The 26779-nt window shown below is 39.4% G+C and overlaps 1 protein-coding gene across 3 annotated transcripts in view; it reads right to left on the reverse strand.

Annotated features, from left to right (window-relative positions):
• Positions 1–12822: 12822 nt before the first annotated feature.
• Positions 12823–26779, reverse strand: part of PLSCR4 (phospholipid scramblase 4) — a 44240-nt gene continuing 30283 nt past the window's right edge. For all 3 annotated transcript variants that reach the window (XM_043874544.1, XM_043874542.1, XM_043874543.1), the window contains 5 exons: positions 24671–24713; positions 23538–23764; positions 20748–20909; positions 17448–17606; positions 12823–14944 (listed from right to left, as the gene is read on the reverse strand). In XM_043874544.1, coding sequence (XP_043730479.1) covers positions 14888–14944; positions 17448–17606; positions 20748–20909; positions 23538–23764; positions 24671–24713 — 648 coding nt within the window. In that variant the 3' untranslated portion in view covers positions 12823–14887. The remainder of the gene's footprint in view (positions 14945–17447; positions 17607–20747; positions 20910–23537; positions 23765–24670; positions 24714–26779) is intronic.

Below are 26779 nucleotides of genomic sequence, written 5' to 3' on the forward strand. Positions count from 1 at the left end.
CAACTCATTCCAGTGTTCTTGCCTGGAAATCCCCAAGAACAGAGGAGCCTAGCTGGCTATAGTCCATTGGGTCGCAAAGTCAGACACAACTGAGAGACTAAACAACAATAAACATGCCCTTCAATTTTATTTTTTTAGTCTTCATGACAACTATTATAGTATACTTGCCTCCAGAGCTTATCCAAATGATCACATATTCCAATTTAAAGGTGCCAAATGTAATGCAGTTTCCTTGAACTCTAAAAACAGAAGTGATTCTGGTTCATTAGGGAGACTTAAACTAGCCAATCTATAAACATAGAGCAACAGGGCATCCATATGCATTTTTTTCCATTTCATAGACTTTACCACTCAGACTTCGGGGATCTTCCCGTAAGTTTGTGACTCATCCTTGGTTCAGATGACTTAATGCTTCCATCTAACCAAGGGAAGGGAATATGATCATTTAACAAATCCACGATCCCCAGTTAGGATGCCAGGAGCCTCTAAAGAAATGAATCTTGTGGCTTGGCACTTGTTATCGTTCCTTTTTTCTTTAAAAAAAATCAGTGCTTACAATTGGCCTACTAACTAGCATTTCTTTCATCCCTTGAGCATATTTCTGGACCAGTTTGCTTTGTTATCTGAAAATAGACTACAAAAGAAAGTGGCTAAGATTCCTTGTATACATACAACAAAGCAAGCCATATTACTGTTTCCTCTTATCTTGTACTTAGTAAAAATGCTGATGCTTGAAATAGTTCAGTCTTCTGCACGTAAATCATCTTATTGAAATTCTCATATTAACAAAGCTATCAAAACAAGTCAGGAATTGTGCTTTTAATTTTACAGATGTGGAAATGGAAGAGTACAGGACTTTTATTTCTAGCTGAGGGTCACTTATTAATAGGTTAGCAAGGTATCCAGAGTGAAATCTGGATCCCCCAAAATCTAGTATATTCTTCTGATACAGCACATGTCTCTACAGAAAACACCCAATACGTACCTTATGCAAGCTTCCCCACTCCTAATTGAATATTAGATGCTGTATGCAATTTAAGCATTCCTGTTTTCTTATTGTGTATTTTTTTATCTATACAGGTGATTTGTGTGGTTAATGAAAAATTCTAGATGATGAAATTGACAAGCTGGCAGAGACAATAGCATGTTTTTCTCTTCAATAGACCATTGACTGAAGGTGAGTCTGTGACCTTCATTTGAAACTGATGCTGGAAGAAGCAGTTAGGAGGTAAATTTACCCAAATTCCTAGTTGAACACTGATAGGCTGTGTCTCCTGAAGCTGACATTTCCACATGAATTTTAAAAGCAGGATAATACCTACAGAAAGACTTCTAATGGTTCTGCACACACACATGCACACATGCACACACACACACACACACACACAGGCCAACCCATCAGTGATTTTTCTTGGTTTAGTACCTATTCTGTATGGTTCAGCAAAAAATGAGCAACATCTCAAAGTAGGTTGATTTAGTTGGCTGGAAGGAGGATAGATTGAGGGTGGAGTGGGAGTGACAGGAGCAGAGTTTGGGGAGTAACAGGCTTATTTATTGAATTGGGTGGAGAATCCAGCATAGAAACTGAGCCAGTTGTTATAAAACCTAGGACTTTTGGGTTAGAGGGATGAATGAAGAAGACTTTTCGGTTGTTTTACTGGACATTAGTAATGTGATCTCTCTTTGCTTCCTCCTCAAGAATTCTACCTTCTTAAAGCTCCTTTACATACAAAGGTTTACATTACTGTTCTGTGAGCTTTGGAATAGCATTTGCTTTGTTTGTAGGCTTGCCAGATTTCACAAGTGAAAATACAAAAATCCCAGTTAAATGCAAGTGTCCTATAAACACTGAATAATATTGTGTGTGTGAGTCTCAAATATTGCATGGAATAATCTTTTACTAAAAATTGATATTTGCAATTCGAATTTAACTAAGGAGTATCTTGTATTTTATCTAGCAACCCTATTCATTTAGCTAGGACACGGAAACAGTTAAACAAGCAAATTGGAGGGGAGTTTCCTGGAGGCTTGGAGGCAGTAACAGCTGTTGCCAAGCTTGGCTGCACACATAAGAATCACCCAAGGAACTCCAGATTCTGGTGCAGTTGTTCTGAGATTCAGCGGGCACGGGATTTTTTTTTTAAAGCATTCCAGGTGACACTGGAACAACAAGGAACTAATAACTGATGTCCAGTGAGTCTCATCCTGTACTGTACAACACAGAAATCTAAGGGATTTGTTGAAAACATTCACGCCCAGATCCTACCCCGGAGCAATTAAATCACTGTCTAAGGGGACAGCCTCTTAGCCTACTGCAGTTAAGGAAAAGCTCCCAGTAAATTTCAATGCTCCTTCAGAATTAGGGAGCCAAAAATATGGCATCCTAGAGACAGCCAGCTCTAGGAAACTGTTTAAGTTTATCTTTCATTTTTAAAATTATAATAATGATTTATTATAATAAATCCAAGCAATAAAAGAGCATCTAAAATAAATATGAGGGGCTTCTCTGGTGGTCCCAATACAGGGAGCCCAGGTTCAATCCCTGGTCAGGGAACTAAATTCCATATGCCACAGTTAAGACCTGGCACAGACAAATAAACTAAAAGTAATAATAATAGTAAAAATAAAGATGAACTTTCCCAATTCTAATTTCCAGAGGTATCAACTATTAAAACCTTGATCTGTTTTCCCAGCCGCAAGGAAGGAGGAAGCAACTAGAGGCAAGTGATATGTGTCTTTCATCTCCTAAAGAAGTGGCCAGACTTCACATGTAATGGACCAGAACTTTGTCACATCACCATGTTAAGAAAATATTAAGGTTATTCAAGCCTTCCCTGTGAATCAGTGAAATCAGAAGGGAAGAAGGTGAGAAGAGATTTGAAGGACAGAACACCCTCTCCTCCAATCACCCTCCACTCCTGATGTCCCACGTGATGGCGCTGGCACTGAAGAAAGCCCCTGGCCATGCTCTGTCCCCTCATTCACTCGCCTCACGGAGCGGAATGATTTACCAGCTAGTGAGTTTGAAAGAAGGAACTGGACATAAGCAGTTGCTTGTTTTTGCCTCTCTTTGGGGAGGCAGCATGTCTGTAGGGAGCACACATTTTTACCTCTTCTACGAGGTAAGTTTTGTAGGTCAAGCTTCCGCCAGGGACCCTCCTGTTTACCAGCTCTGCCTGGGGCAGTGAGCCGAACTGACTTAGTGCATACATATTCAGTCATGTCCGGCTGTTTGTGATCACATGGTCTATAGCCTGGCAGGCTCCTCTGTCCATGGGATTTCTCAGGCAAGAATGTTGGAGTGGGTTGCCATTTCCTTCTCCAGGGGATTTTCCTGACCCAGGAATCAAACCTGCATCTCCTGCATTGGCAGGCGAATTCTTTACCACTGAACCACCTGGGAAGCCCCAACTGATTCTACACCAGAGAACCCCACATATCCTTAAAACAGCCTTATCAGGATAAAAAGAACTTCTGCTTCCCTCCTTTGTCTACCTCACCGTGAATTTCATTCACGAGATAAATGTTTCAAAACATCAGCAATATAAATACAGTTTCTCTTTGAAAGTTATAGAGCTATCAGTGAAGACAATAGCATGAGCTCTCCCTGATTTCCATGTCCAGGCAAGTCTTGTGGCAGTGTCTCAAACAAGTGCCATGAACATGTTGTAAACAGGAATATACAAAGCCATATGGAGAGAGATATACAAACACAGAAAACACATAGAAAAATAAAAAATGGTCTAACTAGGAAAAAAAAAAAAGTAATGACAACCTAAGGGGGTGAAATAGTGGCTGAGCATTGCCAGGAATAATCCTCTTTGCTGTCACTACAACCACCAGATCCCTGAATGAAATATTCTGACATCCCCAGCCACGTCATCTGTTCCATGCCATCTGCTGGGCCAGCAGACGGATCAGGACACATCTGGGCAAGAGTTGTCTTCAATTGCCCATATGTCTGCATTTCCTTTACCCTACTCAGGATAAGGGTGAGATCGTCTTTGCCTAACTGATGGTCCACTTTGAACCCAAAATTGTATTTCATCAAAGCAAGAAAACTTTTCAAATAATGAATAGACTTTTACCAAAAAAAAAGAGACATATTTTAATAAGGAAATTAAACTCAGATCTGAGTGGTGACTATAGAAGATATCATAGTATCAGTGGATAAATGAATAAATAAGTAAACCTCTATGTTACTCATGACATAAACATTTTAAATGTTTTTAAAAGTTGTTGGTTTTATAACATTGTAATTTAGTTTCTCCTTTATAGTTAGATGACCTGTATGAAATTGGTATGGTGCAATGAAGTGCTGTAGACTCAGTAAGCCTGTGCTTAAAAATGATTTAGAACATTAGAAAATTTTTAAACTGGGTTTTGGTTTTTTTATTGCTTAAAAGTACAGTGCTATGAAAAATGTTACATTAAAATGTTTTCAATCACTGCTAAATTTCTGGTGTGGTAGAAGGAAATTGGAGTAAAGAATGGAGATCCGGGAACTCCCTAGGGGTCCAGTGATTAGGATCCAGTGTTTTCATTGCTGTGGCCCTGGGATCAATCCCTAGTTGGGAAACTAAGATCTCACAAGCCTCATGGTACAGCAAAAAAGTGAGAGAGACAGGGAAAGAATGGAGATAGTTTTTACTTCTGGTTTTAGAATTAATGCAAATTGCTGGTGTAACTTTGACTACATGACCATGGCTTTTCTCAATTTCTTTGCTTCTATATTAGAATAGGGGGCAGATAGTCCTTAATGCTCTTTTAACTCTAAAGTCCTCAGATTCTAAAAGTTACAGATTAGTACCGATATATTATCGGATGAAAAAATGAGCAGAGTTTACTAAAGAAATCCATGAGCTGGTGCTGCCCCCTATAGTGGACAGAAAAAGGTGTTCTGTAAAACTAGATAAATAGGTTTTATTATTCTAACTGCATTTCTCTGGCACCCTCTATGTGTTGACTGCTGCAAAACCAAGGTTTTCTTTCTTTTTTTTTTGTAAACTAATTTCTAACTCTGTTTTATGTTATAAGAAAAATTAAAACTTAAATCATATTTAATGCTTGTTAGCTAAGACAATTTGAGCAACATGTTTTCTTAAAACTGTTCAAGGAAAAAAGAATGTTTTTGCTGCTGCTGCTGCTAAGCCACTTCAGTCGTGTCTGACTCTGTGCGACCCCATAGACGGCAGCCCACCAGGCTCCCCCGCCCCGGGGATTCTCCAGGCAAGAACACTGGAGTGGGTTGCCATTCCTTCTCCAATGCATGAAAGTGAAAAGTGAAAAGTGAAAGTGAAGTCGCTCAGTCATGTCTGACTCTCAGGAACTCCATGGACTGCAGCCCACCAGGCTCCTCCATCCATGGGATTTTCCAGGTAAGAGTACTGGAGTGGGGTGCCATTGCCTTCTCCAAATGTTCTTGAAATCTCCCCAAATAAATTTATCTGAGCCTGAATTACAGAAGAACTGGCACCATTTTATTATTTTTGCATTTAAATATCATACTTTTATTGTACCTGGTTTTTAAAATATTTTCATTGAAATAGTTGACTCACAATTTGTGTTAGTTTCAGGCGTACAGCAAAGTGATTCAGTTACATATATTTATATAAATATATGTGTATATATAATCTATCTAACCATATAAATACTTTTTAGGTTTTTTTTTTCCATTAGAGCCGGCACCATTTTAAATGAATCATTTGTTACCTAACCAAAGTATCAGGAACACTAAACAAATTTAGTGCTGCTGGAGAGGCAGTGGGGTGTTAGGACTCTCTCCAGGGAAATAGGTGATAGTGGATTTCATACTCCCCTCTACCCTGACAGCACAGCAGGGCATATGTGACTGCGACACCCTCTTGCTGCCTCACTAAAGCTGGTGTGGTTGAGAAGCTGAAGCGCCCACTGCTCCCTGGCTTGGACCAGGGGACCCATGAGCGTGAGTCGTCACATCATTCTCCCACTCTTTTGCTAAAGCCTGCAGTCACACACACAAAAGCCTCTCTCTTGCTTCATGACTGAAGCTGGCAAGCAGGCACAATCAAGGTGTTTTTTCCACTGCCTTGCTGGCAGTGTGATGTTACTCTGAAAGTAAAGCAACTGAACAAAAAAAAAAAAAAAGTGGTACTACATCAGAGCTTCTGCATAGCAAAGGAAACCATCAACAAGATGAAGGGACAGCCTACTGAATGCGAGAAAATCTTTGGAAAGCATATATCTAAGATACAAAAAGAATTCATAAAACTCAATAGCAAAAAGCCAGACTATGGACAGAGAATATGAATAGATATTTTTCCAAAGAAGATATGCAGATGGTCAACAGGCACATGAAAAAATATTCAGCATCACTAATCATCAGGAAATGTGAATCAGAACCACAATGAGACATCACCTCACACCTGTCAGAATGGTGATCAATAAAAAGACAAAAAATAACAGTGTTGGAGAGGACATGGAAGAAAGTGATCCCTTGTGTACAGTTGATGGGAATGTAAATTGGTGCAGTCCCTATGGAAAATATTGTGGAAGTTCCTCCGAAAAGTAAAAATAGAACTAACATACAACCCAGCAATTCTACTTCTTGGTATTTACCCAACAAAAACAAAAACATTAATTCAAAAAAGGCACATGCACCCCCATGCTCATTGCAGCATTGTTTTCAATTAATAGTCAAGACCTATGGAAACAACCTAAGCATCTACTGAAAGATGAAGGGCTAAAGAAATTGTGGTATATTTCTGTCTTCATATAGGTATATATCTCTATCTACATATCCACACATACACAATGGAATACTACTCAGCCTTAAACAGAATGAAATCTTGCCATTTATGAAAATATGGATGGACCTTAGGTCATTATGCTACAGAAATTAGTCAGACAGAGAAAGATAACTACTGAATGATTTCCTTTATATGTGGAATCTAAAAAACAAATCACATTGCTGACAAGAGTCTGTCTAGTCAAAGCTATGGTTTTTCCAGTGGTCATGTATGGATGTGAGAGTTGGACCATAAAGAAGGCTGAGCACCGAAGAACTGATGTTTTTGAATTGTGGTGCTGGAGAAGACTTGAGAGTCCCTTGGAATGCAAGGAGGTCAAATGAGTCAGTCCTAAAGGAAATCAATCCTGAATATTCATTGGAAGGACTGATGCTGAAGCTGAAGCTCCAGTACTTCAGCCACCTGATGCGAAGAGCTGACTAACTGGAAAAGACCCTGATGCTGGTAAATATTGAGGGCAAAAGGAGATGGGAGTGGCATAGGATGTGATGGTTAGATAGCATCACCAACTCAATGGACATGAATTTGAGCGAACTCTGGGAGATAGTGAAGGACAGGGGAGACCGGTGTGCTGCAGTCCATGGGGTCACAAAGAGTCGGACACAACTTACGACTGAAAAACAAAAGACAAAACAAAAATCATAGGTACGGAGAACAGAATTGTGGTTTCCAGAGGGGAGAGGAAAGTAGTGGGCAAAATAGGTGAGGGGTGTCAAGATGCACAAACTTCCACTTATGAAATAAATAAGTAATGGGCATATAATGTGCAGCATGGTAACTACAGTCTGTAACACTGTACTGCAGGGCATCCCTGAAAGTTGCCGAGAGAATAAATCTTAAAAGTTAATTTTGTATGATGACAGATAGAAACTACAAGCATACCTCATTTTACTTCATTATGCTTTGCAGATACTACTTTTTTTTTTTTTAATTGCAGGTTTATGGCAACCTTGGATAGATGGGGAAACAGTGGAAACAGTGGCAGACTTTATTTTTTGAGGCTACAAAATCACTGCAGATGGTGATTGCAGCCATAAAATTAAAAGATGCTTACTCCTTGGAGGGAAAGTTATGACCAACCTAGATAGCATATTAAAAAGCAGAGGCATTACTTTGCCAACAAAATTCCATCTAGTCAAGGCTATAGTTTTTTCAGTAGTCATGTATAGATGTGAGAGTTGGACTATAAAGAAAGCTAAGCACTGAAGAATTGATGCTTTTGAACTGTGGTGTTGGAGAAGACTCTTGAGAGTCCCTTGGACTGCAAGGAGATTCAGCCAGTCCATCTTAAAGGAGATCAGTCCTGAGTGTTCATTGGAAGGACTGATGTTGAAGCTGAAGCTTCAACACTTTGGCCACCTGATGCGAAGAGCTGACTCATTGGAAAAGACCCTGATGCTGGGAAAGATTGAACACAGGAGGAGAAGGGGACAACAGAAGATGAGATGGATGGATGGCATCACCGATTCAATGGACATGAGTTTGGGTAAAATCTGGGAGCTGGTGATGGACAGGGAGGCCTGGTGTGCTACCGTCCATGGGGTCCCAAAGAGTCGGACACGACTGAGCAGCTGAACTGAACTGAACAGTGTAGAGCAAGTCTATCGGTGCTCACTTCATGTCTCTGTGTCATATTTTAGGGTGACTTTTCAATACATCAAACTTTTTCATCACTGTCATATTTTGTATAGTAATCTGTGATCAGTGATGTCTAATGTTACTACAACTTGCTAAAGACTCAAATGACAGCATTTTTTAGCACTAAACTATTTTAAAACTATTTATTTTTTAGACACAAATGTTATTTCACTCTTAACAGACTACAGTATAGTATTCACATAACTTTTATGTGCACTGAGAAACAAACAAAACAATTGTGTGAATCACTTAATTGCAATGTTTGCTTTATTGTGTTGGTTTGGAACTGAACCTGCAGTATCTGCCAGGCATGCCTGTAGACTCAGTGTGGTGATCATATTGTAATGTTTACAATTAATGAATAATTATGCTACATATCTGACACCACTATAATATTATGTGTCAATTATACATAAATAAGTGCTTTTAAGATAACAAAATGTTTGTTGAGCATCTTAAATGCATCACTGTCCTAGGCTCTATATTTACTGTAATAAACCATCAACTCCTACTTTGTTTGATAAAAATTTGTCAAATTGATCATTTCAGTTATATTTACCATGTATTCAGTTTGCCAACACGCTGTAAAACTCATCTTATTCATCTCTAGCAGTGACAAGAAGTTTACCTGAGCATATGACACAACCAGCCAGCCTGAACTATCTGAGGAAATGAGACAGAAATATGTCACCCAACACTTGAGATCATGCTAGTGACATGGTCTCTATTGAATGTTCCAACATCCCATTGAACACATGTCCACACTGGTCCTGCTTAAAAATCTGTCTCACACACTAGCTTGTGAGCTAATAATTGTGTCCTTTTCACATTTGTGCTTCCTTCTGACTCACAAGTATCCCAGTGTCTGAATGGAGTAGATGTTTAATAAAGTAATGATTGATAGAGTGAAATAGTAGAGAGCATGTTAAAACTTTTTACTGGCTACTCTTGATGAAGGTGAAGGAGGAGAGTGAAAAAGTTGGCTTAAAGCTCAACATTCAGAAAACTAAGATCATGGCATCCGGTCCCATCACTTCATGGCAGATAGATGGGGAAACAGTGGAAACAGTGGCTGACTTTATTTTTCTGGGCTTCAAAATCACTGCAGATGGTGATTGCAGCCATGAAATTAAAAGACACTTACTCCTTGGAAGGAAACTTATGACCAACCTAGATAGCATATTAAAAAGCAGAGACATTACTTTGTCAACAAAGGTCCATCTAGTCAAGGCTATGGTTTTTCCAGTAGTCATGCATGGATGTGAGAGTTGGACTATAAAGAAAGCTGAGCGTTGAAGAATTGATGCTTTTGAACTGTAGTGTTGGAGAAGACTCTTAAGAGTCCCTTGGACTGCAAGGAGATCCAACCAGTCCATTCTAAAGGAGATCAGTCCTGGGTGTTCATTGGTAGGACTGATTTTGAAGCTGAAACTCCAATACTTTGACCACCTGATGTGAAGAGCTGACTCATTGGAAAAGACCCTGATGCTGGGGAAGATTGAGGGCAGGAGGAGAAGGGGAGGACAGAGGATGAGATGGCTGGATGGCATCACCGATTCAATGGACATGGGTTTGGGTGGACTCCGGGAGTTGGTGATGGACAGGGAGGCCTGGCATGCTGCGGTTCATGGGGTCCCAAAGAGTCAGACACAACAGTGACTGAACTGAACTGATAACAAATACTGGACTTCCCTGGTGGTTCAGTGGTAAAGAATCTGCCTGCCAACACAGAAGATGTTGGTTCAATCCCTGGGTCAGGAAGATCCCCTAGAGAAGGAAAATGGCAACCCTCTCTAGTATTCTTGCTTGGGAAATCCCATGCACAGAGGGGTCTGGCAGGCCCCATGGAGAAAAGACTTGGACACGACTTAGTGACTAAAGAACACCACCATAACAATTGCAAAAATATATCCACTGACTTTATTGTCATTCAATAGGCAGAGGTGAACGTCTACTGAATGGATTCCTACCAGGTGCTATTATGTGTAATCATGTAGCACACTATGTTGCCTCACTCTGACTACATTTGGAATGTGTTATTTTGTTTTTCTCTCTTCTGGGTTTGTTTTACAATTTAGGAGACCTTGAGGCTAATGAGAAATGCACTGTGATGGTCAACCAACTTAAGGTAATAGATCCATTTTAAATAGCAGATATTTCTAGCCAAAAATCTGAACTTGGTATTCGTTTATTAAATCCAGGCCTATAGCTTTCCCAAACTTTCATCTTTCAATATAAATTACATTAAATCTTGAATACTGGGAGGAGAAAGGACTGAAAAGTAGCCAGCAGTCCCATCACAGGCAGGAGGCCATTCCCTGGAATCACTGCTTACTCTATACTTGAGCTTAATTTAGCATCTAGTTGGTTGGAAAATTCAACTAGTAAATTAGTCCAGTAGCCATATTTTTGGTAACATTTCTGGGAAATCTGTCGTTAAGGAAAAAATGTCTTAAATGACAGTTACAATTTCTAGCAGATTTTCTACATGATATACTGGCATTGAAATCATACTTAAAATTTAAATGTGTCTTAAATAAGCAGAATTGAAATAAGTACTCATAAATAGCTTGGTTATATCTAGAAAGCTAGTTACTCCTATGAAGTCTGAAGTCTTATCTGAGTATTATTCAACTCAAATATGGATGAGACGCAAGGTATGATCCAACCTGAGGCAAATTGCTCTCCAGCTGTTAACCTGTGAAATCAAACAACATGTGCTTCCAAAATACAATGGTAGGGCAGGCATAGGATAAACATTTCCAATCCCAAAGGGTAGAACAGAGAATAATAAAGGAGGACAGGTCCCAAGTACATCCAAGATAGAAGAGCACAAACAACATTAAACCTTAAGGTTCAAGAATAATCTCCTTTGACTCAATGCTCTGTCTTCTAGACCCATTGGGATGGCAGTATCACCCCTGCGCTCCACAGGAAGGCCTGTAGCCACTCCCTGCCTGGGCTCCATGGTTCTCTGGGTCTGGGGTCCTTGGTCCATGACTCTTCCAGATGGCCCCATCCTCTGAAATCTAGGTGGAGGCAGCCATGCCTCTCCCTCCCCCTCTGCCAGGCTTGTGCCAGTGGAGACAGGTCAGATGGTCATCACCAAAGTTTGCAGTCTGTGCTCTCTGGAAGGGCACCCCCTGAGACTTGTGCTGCACTGTGGGCTAGTGAGCTGGCCAAAAAGTTCATTGATTTTCCATGGTATAAGAAAACTCAAACGAACTTTTTGGCCAACCCAACACCAGAGCGTGTCTTCAGTGTCGGGGTGTGGCACCAGACTACAGAGACCAGAGCCCTACCTGTGAGGTGGCACCCAATAGCTGGCACCAAGGTCCCAAAGGTGCTGGTGGGCCCTTCTTTGAACCACTCTGCTCCCCAGGCCCTTGCACTCAGGGACTGTGATGGGAGTGGCAGCTTGGTTCTCTCTGAATTCCTTTTGGGGATCATTCTTCATTGTCTTGGAGAGTAGTACCTGGTTTCCAATCAGATCCATACTAACCTCCTTCTCAGTCACTTGGCCACACCCTCAGTGGTCTCATTTTTTGCAAGATGGATAGGCTGAGGATTTTCCTAATCTTAAATTCTGCTTCCTTGTGGCTTAACAATCTCATCTTTAAGTCCAGTCTCTCAGTTTGAATTTTACTGTCAGCAGTCAGGAAGAGCCAAGTTGCAGTTCAACATTTTGCTTAGAAATTGTTTCAGCTTGGTATTCTGTTTTACCACTTGCAAGTTCCACCTTTCACCAAAGGCTAAACAGAAACACAATTCACCAAAGTTTTGTTTGTTTGTTTGTTTGCTACTTTACAGTAAGGATTGAATCTCTTCTAGTTTTCAATAATCAGTTCCTCATTTCCATCTTGGTCTTTATTGTCCATATTTCTACCAACATCCTATTCATGGTTAGATAGGTATTCTCTAAGAAGATTAAGGTGTTTTCTACAGTGTTCCTCTTTCTGAGCTCTCATCAGAATCATCTTTAAAATTCTGTTCATGGCAACCTATGTTTTCTTCAGTATGCACTTCAAAATTCTAGCCTCTATTCCTCACCCAGTACCACATTTTTACATATTTGTTATGCACCATTGTCACTTCTCAGTACCAATTTGTTTCTTAGTCTGTTTGGGCTGCTATTACATAAATACTGTAGACTGAGTGGCTTAAACAATGCATTGATTTCTGATGGCTCTGAAGGGTGGGATGTTCAAGATCAAGGTTGGCAGATTATAAGGGCACTAATCCCATTCATGAGGGCTTCACCTGCATGACCTTTCACCTCCTGAAGCCTCTATTCCAAACACCATCACACTTGGGTAACCCATAAATTTTGTTGAGGGAGGATACAAACAGTCTATTGCAAAGACTCAATCACAAGTCAAAAATAAAACAGTATTTCACTATAAACCATATTATATTTATTTAGAAGCCAAAAACAATATGATGAAACATGAAAACACACACATTTCAGAAAACAGCTTGTTGTGTTCATCAGTCTGATCAATTTTGCACAATGAAATATTGTGTATTTTTATATATTTCTTATTTTTATATAAGAAATATAAAAGTTATAATATAAACTGTAGTATAAAAACATAAGAAACTATTATTTTAAAGAAGGAAATTGCAAGAGACATGTTACTACTGCAAAAACTTTAAATAGAAATTTTAAATGCCATGCTAAAACTAATTTTTTCCTAGTATTATGCATCAGGCCTTAGAATGTAGGGATGTAGCAAATAAAAATGAAAAGTTTATATAGTAAACTTTCTGAATACTATTGTCTCACTTGTTATATCAAATGTCATACATCATTATAAGAAATAATATATCCATCTATTTAAGACTACAAGTACCTTTCCAAATAAAATTATTATCTTAGAAAGCAACAGATTTTACTTTTTTTTTTTAGAAAGCTAACAGTAGCATATAAAAATGAACATTGCAAGAAACTGGGTAAAACAACACTTATCATGAAAACATGAATATAATTTAAAAATGAGGCATCTTTCTTTCACTTCAATACAAACTTCAATAGGAAATTCAATGGGCAAAGGCTTTCATCTCATACTTAAGCACATTCAGTCTTGCTTCTTTTAATAAGCAGCAGCAGAACACATTCCATTCTATATACTTGTTGTGTTGAAAGAACACAGTTCTTGTCCAAATAGGAAACTAAAGTGCAGTAGAGGCAAGCTGATTTATCAGAGTGTGTTCACTAAGTGTGCTTTTAGCTAATACAAATAAGTATAATTTTTACATTTACTATGTTAGTCTAAATAACCTTTACTGATAAGCTATAGATCCCAGAGAAGTAGCATGTTTGCTCTTTTATCATTTTCTTTTCCTAGATACAGATTTATCTATCATTTAAATAAAAAACAGCAAAGTAATATTACACAGTATCTGCTTTTGCAGTTTTTGCATTTACAAAATGCTACAGAGAATGTCACATTTCAAAATTTAAAAGTGAAACTCCTACTCTTGCAATTTGAACAGCCTGGTTTGAATCAGGCATCTTCTTTTAAGAGAAAAAAAAAATCATCTCTTCTGTGTCATATCAAATGAGATACAAAGGTTTAACAGGCAGTCCTAGAGATTTGACCAAACCTATTTTATATGTAAGTCATCTATAGCCAAGAGAGGTTAAATGTATCAAATGAAAGCTTCTCATAAGGGCACTGATGTCTCTAAATTGCTCAGAGATCCAGATTGGTCATGGCCCTGGTCACCTCTTTTCCTGATTGTCTGACCCTATCTTCATAGGGAGACAGCTCCTGATTGTGTATGCTAGTAAATGAAGCATGGGAAATATAACTTTATGATATAAAAAACATGTTTTATTTTGTAATAAAATAAAAATTTCCATGGAAATTTTCATAAGTTTGCAAAACAAATTTCTGATACATTTGCACAAGTAAAATTTTTCTTGTGCAATAAAACATAATATTTCTATCTGCCTTCCTTTTTGCTTTTAATAATGAAGTGTATCATTCTTTTCACCTGGAATCAAACTTGTCTTCAGCAACTGGACATGATGGAGAGGAAAGGGTTAGAGATAGAGCCTATATGACTCTATCTCAACAAAGATTGCCCTTAAAAGTCTATCATTTTACTATCAATTAGTGTAAGAGCTTTGGGATTCCTCTTATCTCATGTTTAAAGTGTTTGGAAGTTCACCATATATATGAATATATATATATATATATATTCACTTGGTTAATGAGTCATAGTTTTTTCATGGCAAACTCCATGTCTACCAAGTAGACAGATAAGCAACTGAAACACGTTTAGATGTGTTCTTCCACTTACACTCTCAGCCTACCTGTCAATGCTAACATCCAACAACATTAATCTTCAAGAGCAGATAAATATATCTGTGAATAGTTGAGGGCTGACTATGAGCCCAGGCAACTTTTCTAAATTTTTCTTTAATTAATCACCATTGCTGATGTGCGGTTCCATCAATCATGATGAATGTTTGAACGTTGTGGTGGAGAGCTTTCAAAATACATGAAGTCCTGAAATTAGAAAAATAATTATAGGTGTAATAAATATCAAATTAGATAGATAAATAATTATATAAATAAAACAGTGCATAAGTAATTAAGTGCAATGCATAAAATGTTACTCTTTATAACTTAACAGGTAATCTTCTCATTCCAGGTAAGAATAAATCATGAAATCTTTCGTGAAATCTTCATGAAGAGAACCTAATAAGAAGAACAGCAATTGCAAATGTGAAACTGTGAAAAGTAAATAAACTTTCCACTTGGGGTACCAATTAACTAAATTTTCATTGTTGAAATGAGGAAAAACTTGATAATCTATATTAAACATGTTTTTTTTTTCCATTTATTTTTATTAGTTGGAGGCTAATTACTTTACAATATTGTAGTGGTTTTTGCCATACATTGACATGACTCAGCCATGGATTTACATGTATTCCCCATCCTGATCCCCGCCCTCAACCTCCCTCTCCACCCGATCCCTCTGGGTCTTCCCAGTGCACCAGGCCCGAGCACTTGTCTCATGCATCCCACCTGGGCTGGTGATCTGTTTCACCCTAGATAATACACATGTTTCGATGCTGTTCTCTCGAAACATCCCACCCTCACCTTCTCCCACAGAGTCCAAAAGTCTGTTCTGTACATATGTGTCTCTTTTTCTGTTTTGCATACAGGGTTATCGTTACCATCTTTCTAAATTCCATATATATGTGTTAGTATACTGTATTGGTCTTTTATCTTTCTGGCTGACTTCACCCTGTATGATGGGCTCCAGTTTCATCCATCTCATTAGAACTGATTCAAATGAATTCTTTTTAATGGCTGAGTAATAGTGCATTGTGTATATGTACCACAGCTTCCTTATCGATTTGTCTGCTGATGGGCATCTAGGTTGCTTCCATGTCCTGGCTATTATAAACAGTGCTGTGATGAACATTGGGGTACACGTGTCTCTTTCAGATCTGGTTTCCTCAGTGTGTATGCCCAGAAGTGGGATTGCTGGGTCACATGGCAGTTCTATTTCCAGTATTTTAAGAAATCTCCACACTGCTCTCCATAGCGGCTGTACTAGTTTGCATTCCCACCAACAGTGTAAGAGGGTTCCCTTTTCTCCACACCCTCTCCAGCATTTATTGCTTGTAGACTTTTGGATAGCAGGCATTCTGACTGGTGTGTAATGGTACCTCATTGTGGTTTTCATTTGCATTTCTCTGATAATGAGTGATGTATAGACCAATGGAACAGAATAGAAAGCCCAGAGATAAATCCACGAACCTATGGACACCTTATCTTCGACAAAGGAGGCAAGGATATACAATGGAAAAAAGACAACCTCTTTCACAAGTGGTGTTGGGAAAACTGGTCAACCACTTGTAAAAGAATGAAACTAGAACACTTTCTAACACCATACATAAAAATAAACTCAAAATGGATTAAAGATCTAAATGTCAGACCAGAAACTATAAAACTCCTAGAGGAGAACATAGGAAAAACACTCTCTGACATAAATCACAGCAGGATCCTCTATGATCCACCTCCCAGAATATTGGAAATAAAAGCAAAAATAAACAAATGGGACCTAATGAAACTTAAAAGCTTTTGCACTACAAAGGAAACTATAAGCAAGGTGAAAAGACAGCCCTCAGATTGGGAGAAAATAATAGCAAACAAAGCAACAGGCAAAGGATTAATCTCAAAAATATACAAGCAACTCCTGCAGCTCAATTCCAGAAAAATAAATGACCCAATCAAAAAATGGGCCAAAGAACTAAACAGACATTTCTCCAAAGAAGACATACACATGGCTAACAAACACATGAAAAGATGTTCAACATCACTCATTATCAGAGAAATGCAAATTAAACATGTTTTAAAAAGGATTAAACAAGTTAAATATATCAATTGCAATATGTTAAATAGATATTTTAAGGTAAATGCTACCAATTTTATTTTGATGCTTTACTTAATAATATTAGCCATTAATCAGATAGAAATACAGCAAAGGAATTGTACCTAATAAATATAGGATGGTACAACACCAAGGAGTATATTGACAAAGAGGTAATGGGTGAAGAGAAAGAACATAAGCTTTAGACTTATTTTATTTCACTAAGAAATCAAAGGACAGGCATCTTTAAGTAGTGAGAATAATAAGTAACATGCAGTGATGACAATCACATTGAGTGGATGCTTAGTATCTTTCAAGCATGGTCCTGGCTCCTTTACTAATATAATAGCTAATATTTATAACCCTGCAAAATACATATATATATATATGTGTGTGTGTGTGTGTGTGTGTGTATACACATACATATTCCATTTCCATTTTACAAATGAGGAAACTGAGGCTTGCAAGTGTTAAACACTTTGCAAGACATATAACTCACAAAGAGTCGGACACGACTTAGTGACTGAACAAGACATAATCAGTAAGTGGCAGAGTCAGTTTCAAACCTTATTGCCTTTCATCATAAAGAATAATTCTCTCAGAATAGCTCAACAGCAAAAGGCTTACAATGAGGAAGCAAGCTCCAAAAATCATGGCTTTCATGGTCACATCCAGGTCTAATGGGAAGTGAATTTCAAAGTGGTCAGCATCGCTCATTGCTGATAACACACCATTCCACTTCCGAGTGATACTGCCAATAATGGAAACACCATCCAGGGACAGGATCTAGAAAGACAAGAATATGACTTCAGGATGATTAAAAGGTGTTAAAACATATGCTTTATTCTCCTGTTTGTAAGCAGTTCACCCTGAGGTCGCTTTCACTACTTTTCAGTACAAGCACAGGGCAGGAAATGAATATAGTAATAATAAAATTTCAAATAGGGAATTATGGCCAGGAAGAGTTAAGTGCCCTGGAACTGGTTAACAACCGAGCAGGGGAATATCTTACAATTCTCAGGCCTCATGTTCTTTTCTTCATCCTCCACTGAGTTATTAGGAAAGCCTTTCAGTGGAGGTACGATTTAAACTGATTTTGAAATTCTTTTCCTAAAGTAAAGGGTGGGAATTACAGATTGGGAGGGAGTCTCTCCACTGGAGGGAAACAAGCTAACAAAAGTAAGATGGTCTGTACTTCACAAAATCCCTGTAATCATTCAGACTTCTATGGGTCCTGGCTCTTCTTCTTTTTCTTTTTTCTAGTATTTATTTATTTGGGGCTTCCCTGGTGGCTCAGATGGCAAAGAATCTCCCCACCTTGCAGGAGACCCAGGTTTGATCCCTGGGTAAGGAAGAGCCCCTAGAGGAGGGAACGGCAATTCACTCCAGCATTCTTGCTTACAGAATTCCTTGAACAGAAGAGCCTGGCGGGCTACAATCCAAGGTGGTCTGCTTTATTGCACTTCATAGAATCCATGTAATCACTCAGGCTTCTGTGGGCGCTGTGTTCTTTAAAGTATTTATTTACTTATTTAGCTGCATCGGGTCTTAGTTGTGGTACCCGGGACCTTTCGTTGCGGCGCGCAGACTCTAGTTGTAGCCCCTGGGCTCAGCAGTTGTGGTGCAAGGGCTTCGTTGCTCTGTAGTATGTGGGATCTTAGTTCCCTGACCACCTAATCCCCTGCATTGCAAGGCAGATTCTTAACCACTGGACCACCGGGAAAGCCCTAGTCCTGTCTCAGAATCTCAAAGGGCTTCAGCTTCTAAAAGGGAGATTCTGGCACTTGTCACAAGGAAAACACACAAATATCACTTTTTGTTAATTCAGTTCAGTTCAGTCGCTCAGTCGTGTCCGACTCTTTGTGACCCCATGAATCGCATCACGCTAGGCCTCCTTGTCCATCACAAACTCCCGGAGTTTACTCAAACCCATGCCCATCGGTGATGCCATCCAGCCATCTCATCCTCTATCGTCCCCTTCTCCTCCTGCCCCAAGTCCCTCCCAGCATCAGGGTCTTTTCCAATGAGTCAACTCTTCACACCAGGTGGCCAAAGTACTGGATTTTCAGCTTCAATATCAGTCTTTCCAGTGAACACCCAGGACTGATCTCCTTTAGGATGGACTGGTTGGATCTCCTTGCAGTCCAAGGGACTCTCAAGAGTCTTCTCCAACACCATAGTTCAAAAGCATCAATTTTTCGTCACTCAGCTTTCTTCACAGTCCAACTCTCATTTCCATACATGACCAATGGAAAAACCATAGCCTTGACCAGATGGGCCTTTGTTGGCAAAGTAATGTCTCTGCTTTTTAATATGCTATCTAGGGTGGTCATAATTTTCCTTGCAAGGAGTAAGCGTCTTTTAATTTCATGGCTGCAGTCACCATCTGCAGTGATTTTGGAGACCAAAAAAATAAAGTCTGACACTGTTTCCACTGTCTCCCCATCTATTTCCCATGAGGTAATGGGACCAGATGCCATGATCTTAGTTTTCTGAATGTTGAGCTTTAAGCCAACTTTTTCACTCTCCTCTTCCACTTTCATCAAGAGACTTTTTAGTTCCTCTTCACTTTCTGCCATAAGGGTGGTGTCATCTGCATATCTGAGGTTATTGATATTTCTCCCAGCAATCTTGATTCCAGCTTGTGCTTCTTCCAGCCCAGCGTTTCTCATGATGTACTCTGCATATAAGTTAAATAAGCAGGGTGACAATATACAGCCTTGATGTACTCCTTTTCCTATTTGGAACCAGTCTGTTGTTCCATGTCCGGTTCTAACTGTTGCTTCCTGACCTGCATACAGGTATCTCAAGAGGCAGGTCAGGTGGTCTGGTATTCCCATCTCTTTCAGAATTTTCCACAGTTTATTGTGATCCACACAGTCGAAGGCTTTGGTGTAGTCAATAAAGCAGAAATAGATGTTTTTCTGGAACTCTCTTGCTTTTTCGATGATTCAGCGGATATTGGTAATTTGATCTCTGGTTCCTCTGCCTTTTCTAAAACCAGCTTGAACAACTGAAAGTTCTCAGTTCACATATTGCTGAAGCCTGGCTTGGAGAATTTTGAGCAATTTTGGTAATTAGAATGATCCAAACATCCTGCCCTCAAAATCTGGCTTATCTTCATTTTCTACCTATCTACAATGGTCTTTTAATAAGTAAGTAATGGTTGACAATATACTTATGTAAAACAAGAACTAAGGGAAGTTTATTGGGTGTCATAGAAAATATTTGAATGAGCAATTTTAGATTATGAGTCTTGCTGAATTCCAAAGCATTAGGAAGAATGCTTTAAGGAGCCCAGGAATCTCCTTTGTCAGAACTGTAGGGTACTAAGATATCATTCGACTCCCTTAGGGCTTAGCTGGTAAAGAATCTACCTGCAATGCAGGAGACTTGGGTTCAATTTCTGGCTTGGGAAGATCCCCTGGAGAAGGGAAAGGCTACCCACTCCAGTATTCTGGCCTGGAGAATTCCAAGTTATGAGCACTGTATTGTGTTTTCAGGATGCAGCAGGCTTCTAGCTTCCACAACCTCAGGGATGCTCTATTTGTTCTGTGATATGTGGGGCCTCTTCATTACTCAGGACCTATATTCTGATTGGAAATCCTTGGTAAAATGGTCAGTGAAAAACATCCAAGAATAAAATGAACGCACTAGGTCAGCCTATTTACTCTCAGGTTGAATATTTTAAATGGTTTCTTCTTATTTTCATCCAATACGGAAATCAGAAAAAATGCTTGTGGAAAGCATTAAGCAATCCCCTAAAAATAATTTGAAAACTTCTTGATGTCAACCTGTTAGTTAACTCTTTCCTCACATTATTCATTCACACACATACAAAAATCATCTAAAGCCAGATCATTCTGGGGCCTGTTAGTACTTTGGGAAAAAAAAAAAAATTGTAGAAACATGTTTATATTTGTTTACCTCAAAAACAGAATCTGAACCACAGCCATAGGTGGAACACGGCCCAAGTACTCCCATCATATCTTCTTTCTTCTCATTTTGGAGGCTGTACACGGCCCTGCACAGGTTCCAGTGTTCGGCTACAAAGCCCATGGTGATGCCGGGAGGACACTGCACCTCCAGCTGCCAAATGAAGCAGGGACAGAGGTGGGTGAAGATGCCATATTTATACACACACACACACACACACACACACACACACACACACACACGATGTGTTCTTAATTTTCTCCAGAACTAGGGAAACTGTCATTGGTGCAGAGTCTTCCATTTTTCCTGGGCTATATCTTAGGGTAGTATATCAGAGATCAGCCTTGAGAGATGAGGCCCTGTTCCCTTCAGGACAAAATTACTGCTAGTTATAAAATGGTCAGTTCTCTAGGCTCTGTGTCCCTCAGTTGTATATGGAGCATCTACTTGGGATCCTCTGAGTCATCTCTGTAGAATGTGGGGAGGAGGCAAGCCATGCACATGTGCTGCAGCTCATGCTGCCTGGTGACGGTGGTTTGGTTGCTAGGTCCTATCCGACTCTCTGCTACCCTATGCACAATAGCCTGCCAGACTCCTCTGTCTGTGGGATTTTCCAGACAAAAATATTGGATTGGGTTGCTGATCCTTCCTGGGGATCTTCCCAGCCCAGGGATCAACCATGTATTTCCTGCATTGGCAGGTGGATTCTTTACCATCTGAGGCACCAGAGAAGTCCCTCATGCTGCTTACTGGGATGTAATAAAGTTCTTTGTCCCTGACCTAGGGGGCCATGTCTTGTGGCACAATCCACAAAAAAGTAACATGCTAGCTTCTCAGATTGACAACTCAGACATGACAATTATAATAGAAAACTTAAGGGAAAGAGGCATTCTGAAAATTAAATGCTGTGAAGACAACAGAATGTGCATACAAGTATCAGATGAGGTGGAGATTCATCTCAAATATTACAGTTGTTACAAAGACAATAGTGACAGAGGAGTAAGCTATCTGACAATTGCTAATATTCACTGAGCACTACACCATTTTCCAGGCACTGTGCTAACAGGACTTCCCCGTGGCTCAGCGGTAAAGACTCCGCCTGCAATGCATGAGCTGCAGAAGACACAGGTTCAATCCCTGGGTCAAGAAGTTCCCCTTGAAGAGAGCATGGTAACCCTCTCCAGTATTCTTGCCTGGAGAATCCCATGGACAGAGGAGCCTGGCAGGCTACAGTCCAGGGGGTTGCAAAGAGTCGGTCACAACTGAAGTGACTAAGCCCACACATACGCGGTAACACAGCTGACATTTATTTACTACATGATCCTCAAAATAATCATCCTATGAGATAGTACTATCAATATATCCATTTTATAGGTGAATAAATCAAGACTATAAATAATAAATAAATAAATAAATCAAGACTATAAATAATAAATCAAGGGCTATAAGTTAATTCTATTGCAAAGGCTGGTACTTAACATATAATTAAAATCTCAATAAATCTAAGGGATATTGTTCTGCCCAGGTCATGGATTAAGAACACTGAGGCTCAAACAGGCTAAATCAGGCATCCCCAATCCCCAGACCATGGACTGGTACCAGTCTGTTGCCTGTTAGGAATGGGCCACATGGCAGGAAGTGAGTGGCAGGCATATCTGTATTTACAGCTGCTTGCTTCCCATCACTTGCATTACTGCCAGAGCTCCGCCTCCTGTCAGATCAGTGGTGGCACCTGATTCTCAGGGAAGCATGAACCCTACTGTGAATTGCGCACGCTAGGGAACTAAGGCTGTGAACTCCTTATGAGAATTATCTCCAAACCATCCCCTGACCCAGGTCATGGAAAAATTCTCTTCCATGAAACTGGCCCCTGGTGCCGAAATGTTTGGGGACCACTGGGTTAAGTAAATTGCCCAGTTTTAAGTCAGTGGCATATCTGAAATTCAAATTCTCTTGGATCACTCTCTGAAACTGCTTTTCTTTTCCTTGCAGCACACAATTTTCCAAGGGTAGTGTGGATTATAGAAGAACAACCAAAGTGTAACTTGACACATTTGCTTTCTAGTTCCACCATCTTCCAAATGTAACACCATCCTCCAAAAACATTTTTTTTGTAACACCACCAAAAAAATTATTTTTTTGAGTCACCCTTTCTTTATCTGTAACAAGGTGTAGATATAATGGGTAAAGTAAAAGTATCTGAAGTTCCTTCCGATTTTAGAAGTGTGTCTATATTTAGTGTGAACTTATTTAGGGATATATAGGAACATTTAGATAAATGAGTTGTAGGTAATGGTCTTTCCGCTTGCCAATGCAGGAAGGAGATGTAAGAGAGGAGGGGTTGAGCCCTGGGTTAAGAAGTTCCCCTGGAGGAGGGCATGGAAACCCACTCCAGTATTATAGCCTGGAGAATCCCATGGATAGAGGAGCCTGCCCGGCTATAGTCCATGGAATTGCTAATTTCTAGTTCAACAGATACAGCTGATAGAATTTCAAACACTTGACTGCATGCGTGCTGTCACTTCAGTAGTAAATAACCTTAATTGGTACTTGATCCCCCTAATTAGCACCCAAAGACATGAACCCACTAGAAAACTGCCTTAGTGATTCTTCATAGGTAGGATTATTTGGCATTTGGCTCCCTTCCTCCCCACTAGCTTCCATTCTGCTTTGCTATGAAAGTCCCCTCCTGAGTGGCTTTGGAAGGAGCGTAACTGCGCGGTGAAGAATTGAATCAGGAAAAAACAATGGGTGAAACCTCTGTCTCATCTGTCCTCTTACCTCTTGCCTGGTGGAGGGGCAACAGAAGCAGCAGCAGGTGCATCTGAAAGGTCTTTGCATTGTCATGACTTCCCGGCCCATACAGTCAGTGACCCGGAGCACGAAGGGCCTCAATGTCCGGTAAGCATTCCTGGTGTAGTCATCTGTGTCTTCAGTCACAAAGTAAACCATCTGGCCCATGTTGTTTTTAATATCATATCTATTATTAGTTTCAAAACCTGTTATCACTAAAAATAAAATGAGAGATTTCTTATTTTAGAAGCAGTTAAAATGGGCCCCACGAAGTCTTTCTGTAGTATTTGACAGGGGTCTAAAACAAAACAGCTTTTTAAAAAATTCCTAATGAAAAATATGCAATGATTAGAATGCCAATAATATTCACCTGTCCTAAAAGTATATAAGTTATTTTGAAAATTTATAACATTTCTTTTAAGACGTTCAGTATAAACTTTTCCACATAGAAACAAATACTGGAAATGATATACCTGTAGTATTTGAATTCAGAAAACTTTAATTATAAAACTATTTAAATGAAATTATCCACTGGACCATAAATGAATGAATCAGCTCATGAAATATGCTGAGATGATTAGGGTCATCACTAGTTGTAAATAAGAAAATCAACCAAGACAAGTTAAAGGCTCCATGTAGTGGTCAAGTGAATGAAATGAATCTCGTACAGTGAGGGTCAGGAAATTTGGGAGAACAGGCATTGTGTTTACCTTGATTTCTTCTTACTTCCATAGCATGGACTTAGAACTCAGCAGACAGAGACTATTTCCAGCTCCTCCACTGATTAGCTGACTAGGGTGCCCTTGGCTAACTCAACTAATCTCTTGGCTTCTTCTTTCCTTGTCCATGAAAAGTGAATATGGAGGAGTTAAGATGGATAAAGGATAGGAGATTCGACCAAATAAAATATAAGTCCTTTTGAAGTCTTAGGTATGATGTGTAAATAGACAAAATTACACAAGTAAGTCCCTTTGTTACTTTCTTGAAGATAGGGCAATAGAAAATAGTCTTTTCTCTTTAAAACACTAAAAAATGATCAATATAAATAAGGAACTAGAAGTTGGATAATGCAAATTTTCACCTGATTCAAATATTACTGGACACTACAAAATCATACATACTTTCCAGGGGTTCAAAATGCTGAAGAACGTGTATGTTGTCCAACTGTTGGGATAGAACAAAGCAATTAATTAGGAGAGAGAAATAGCAGACATAAATTAAACCCATATTAGAAAAAAAAAACTAATGAGATAGAGGCTAAAACATATCAATGGATACAAGAACACCTTTTTGAAACTGAATGGAATCAAAAACATATGAAGTGAAATTAGCCTATTGGCACTTGACCAGTCCATCCTAAAGGAGATAAGTCCTGAGTGTTCATTGGAAGGACTGATGTTGAAGCTGAAGCTCCATTACTTTGGCTGCCTGATGCGAAGAGCTGACTCATTTGAGAAGACCCTGATGCTGGGAAAGATTGAGGGCAGGAGGAGAAGGGGACGACAGAGGATAAGATGATTGGATGGCATCACTGACTCAATGGACATGGGTTTGGGTGGACTCCAGGAGTTGGTGATGGACAGGGAGGCCTGGCGTGCTGTGGTTCATGGGGTCACAAAGAGTCAGACATGACTGAGCGACTGAACTGAACTGAACTGACCTGATCAGGTGGTTATTAACAGAGCTATCCAGAAAGAACACTTTCCTTCAGTTCCACCAAAAAATATTGAAACATTTGTTTAAAATATTATAAAATCATTTTCTTGCTCCAGTAACAGCATCTAGAATAAGCTGTGTTGACATCAATTGCTCCTAGCGTCCATCATGTCACCTACAGACTGGAGATATCAGAAAGTTCAGGACAGTTTAACATAGACCAGCCACAGAGAAGCCAATTTTCTTCCACAGGAATGTCCAATCTTCACAGGTACCTCTGAAAGAGGTTAATACACCAACTTCCATTCACTTGAGCTGCTGCTTCCCTAGTGCCTACTTTAACAGGGGAGGACCCAAAGAGCTGGAAGTATGTGATTAGGAATAGGGCAAAGGAGAGGAAATGTTTAGGGATTTGATCCCTTGAAAATGGAGGTTGGGCATACCATCAGATCAACTTCTTCCTTAACTTAGGGGTCACTGTAAAGATAAACAGTTTGACTGGCCCATCATCTGTTATACTTAAGAATATTCTAGCAGAAAAGAAACCCCCTTAAAGACAGACTAATCATATCTCTGTAATTTTAGATAACTTACATAATTTTTGTTGCTGTTCAGTTGCTAAGTTGTGTCCAACTCTGCGACCCAATGGACTGAAGCATGCTAGACTTCCCTGTCCTGCACTATCTCCCAGAGTTGCTCAAACTCAGGTCCATTGAATCAGTGATGCCATCCAACCATCTCATACTCTGTTGCCCCCACTTAGATCATCAGATCATTCCTAATCCTTGAGTCCCAAAACATTGCCTGAAATGCCATATTTCACCAACTATTTGTTGAATACTCTAATTAATGAACACCACATTAATGTGGTAATAAGCAAAATTTTTTTTTCTTTCTTTCTTTCTTTCTTTATTTTTTTATTATTATTTTTTTTTTCCAGTGGGTTTTGTCATACATTGATATGAATCAGCCATGGATTTACAAATGTAAACAGACATGAAAGTTTTGTGGCATGATCAACTACAGGAGGGCATAGAGAGGATACAATCTTTATTTGACTAAAATATTTTCTTTATAAAAACTCAATCAGGTTAGAGTCTAAACATGTCTTATAAAATTATCAAAGGCGGCCACTCAGGGTTGCTTTACAATCCCTTTGAAAAAATCTAGGGGCTCTCTAATACCTATAACTAAAATGTAAAAGTATTCACTGCTTGGTAAGAGCTTCCACTGCTGAGCAAAATATGCTAAAGAAATGATGCCTATTAATGTGAATGGAGTTTATCAAGTAAGATGCTATAGTTTTAAGAAGCAGTACTAACCAAGTGTGAAGTCACTGGCCAATCCAGTGTCTAGAAATAACGTAAACCTGATAGCCTGGATGTTAAAGTGTCAGGATAGTCCTGAGAATGATTCATGTAATTAGCGCATGAGATAGCAAAACACTAGGACAGGGACTTCCCTGGAGGTCCAGTGGTTAAGACTCCAAGCTTCCATTGCAGGGGGCATGGGTTCAGTCCCTAGTCAGGAAATGAAGATCCCACATGCCTTCAAGTGGTGCAAAGAAAAAATAA

Source organism: Cervus elaphus, chromosome 19 (genome assembly GCF_910594005.1).
Source record: "Cervus elaphus chromosome 19, mCerEla1.1, whole genome shotgun sequence".
NCBI classification, from domain to species: Eukaryota; Metazoa; Chordata; class Mammalia; order Artiodactyla; family Cervidae; genus Cervus; species Cervus elaphus.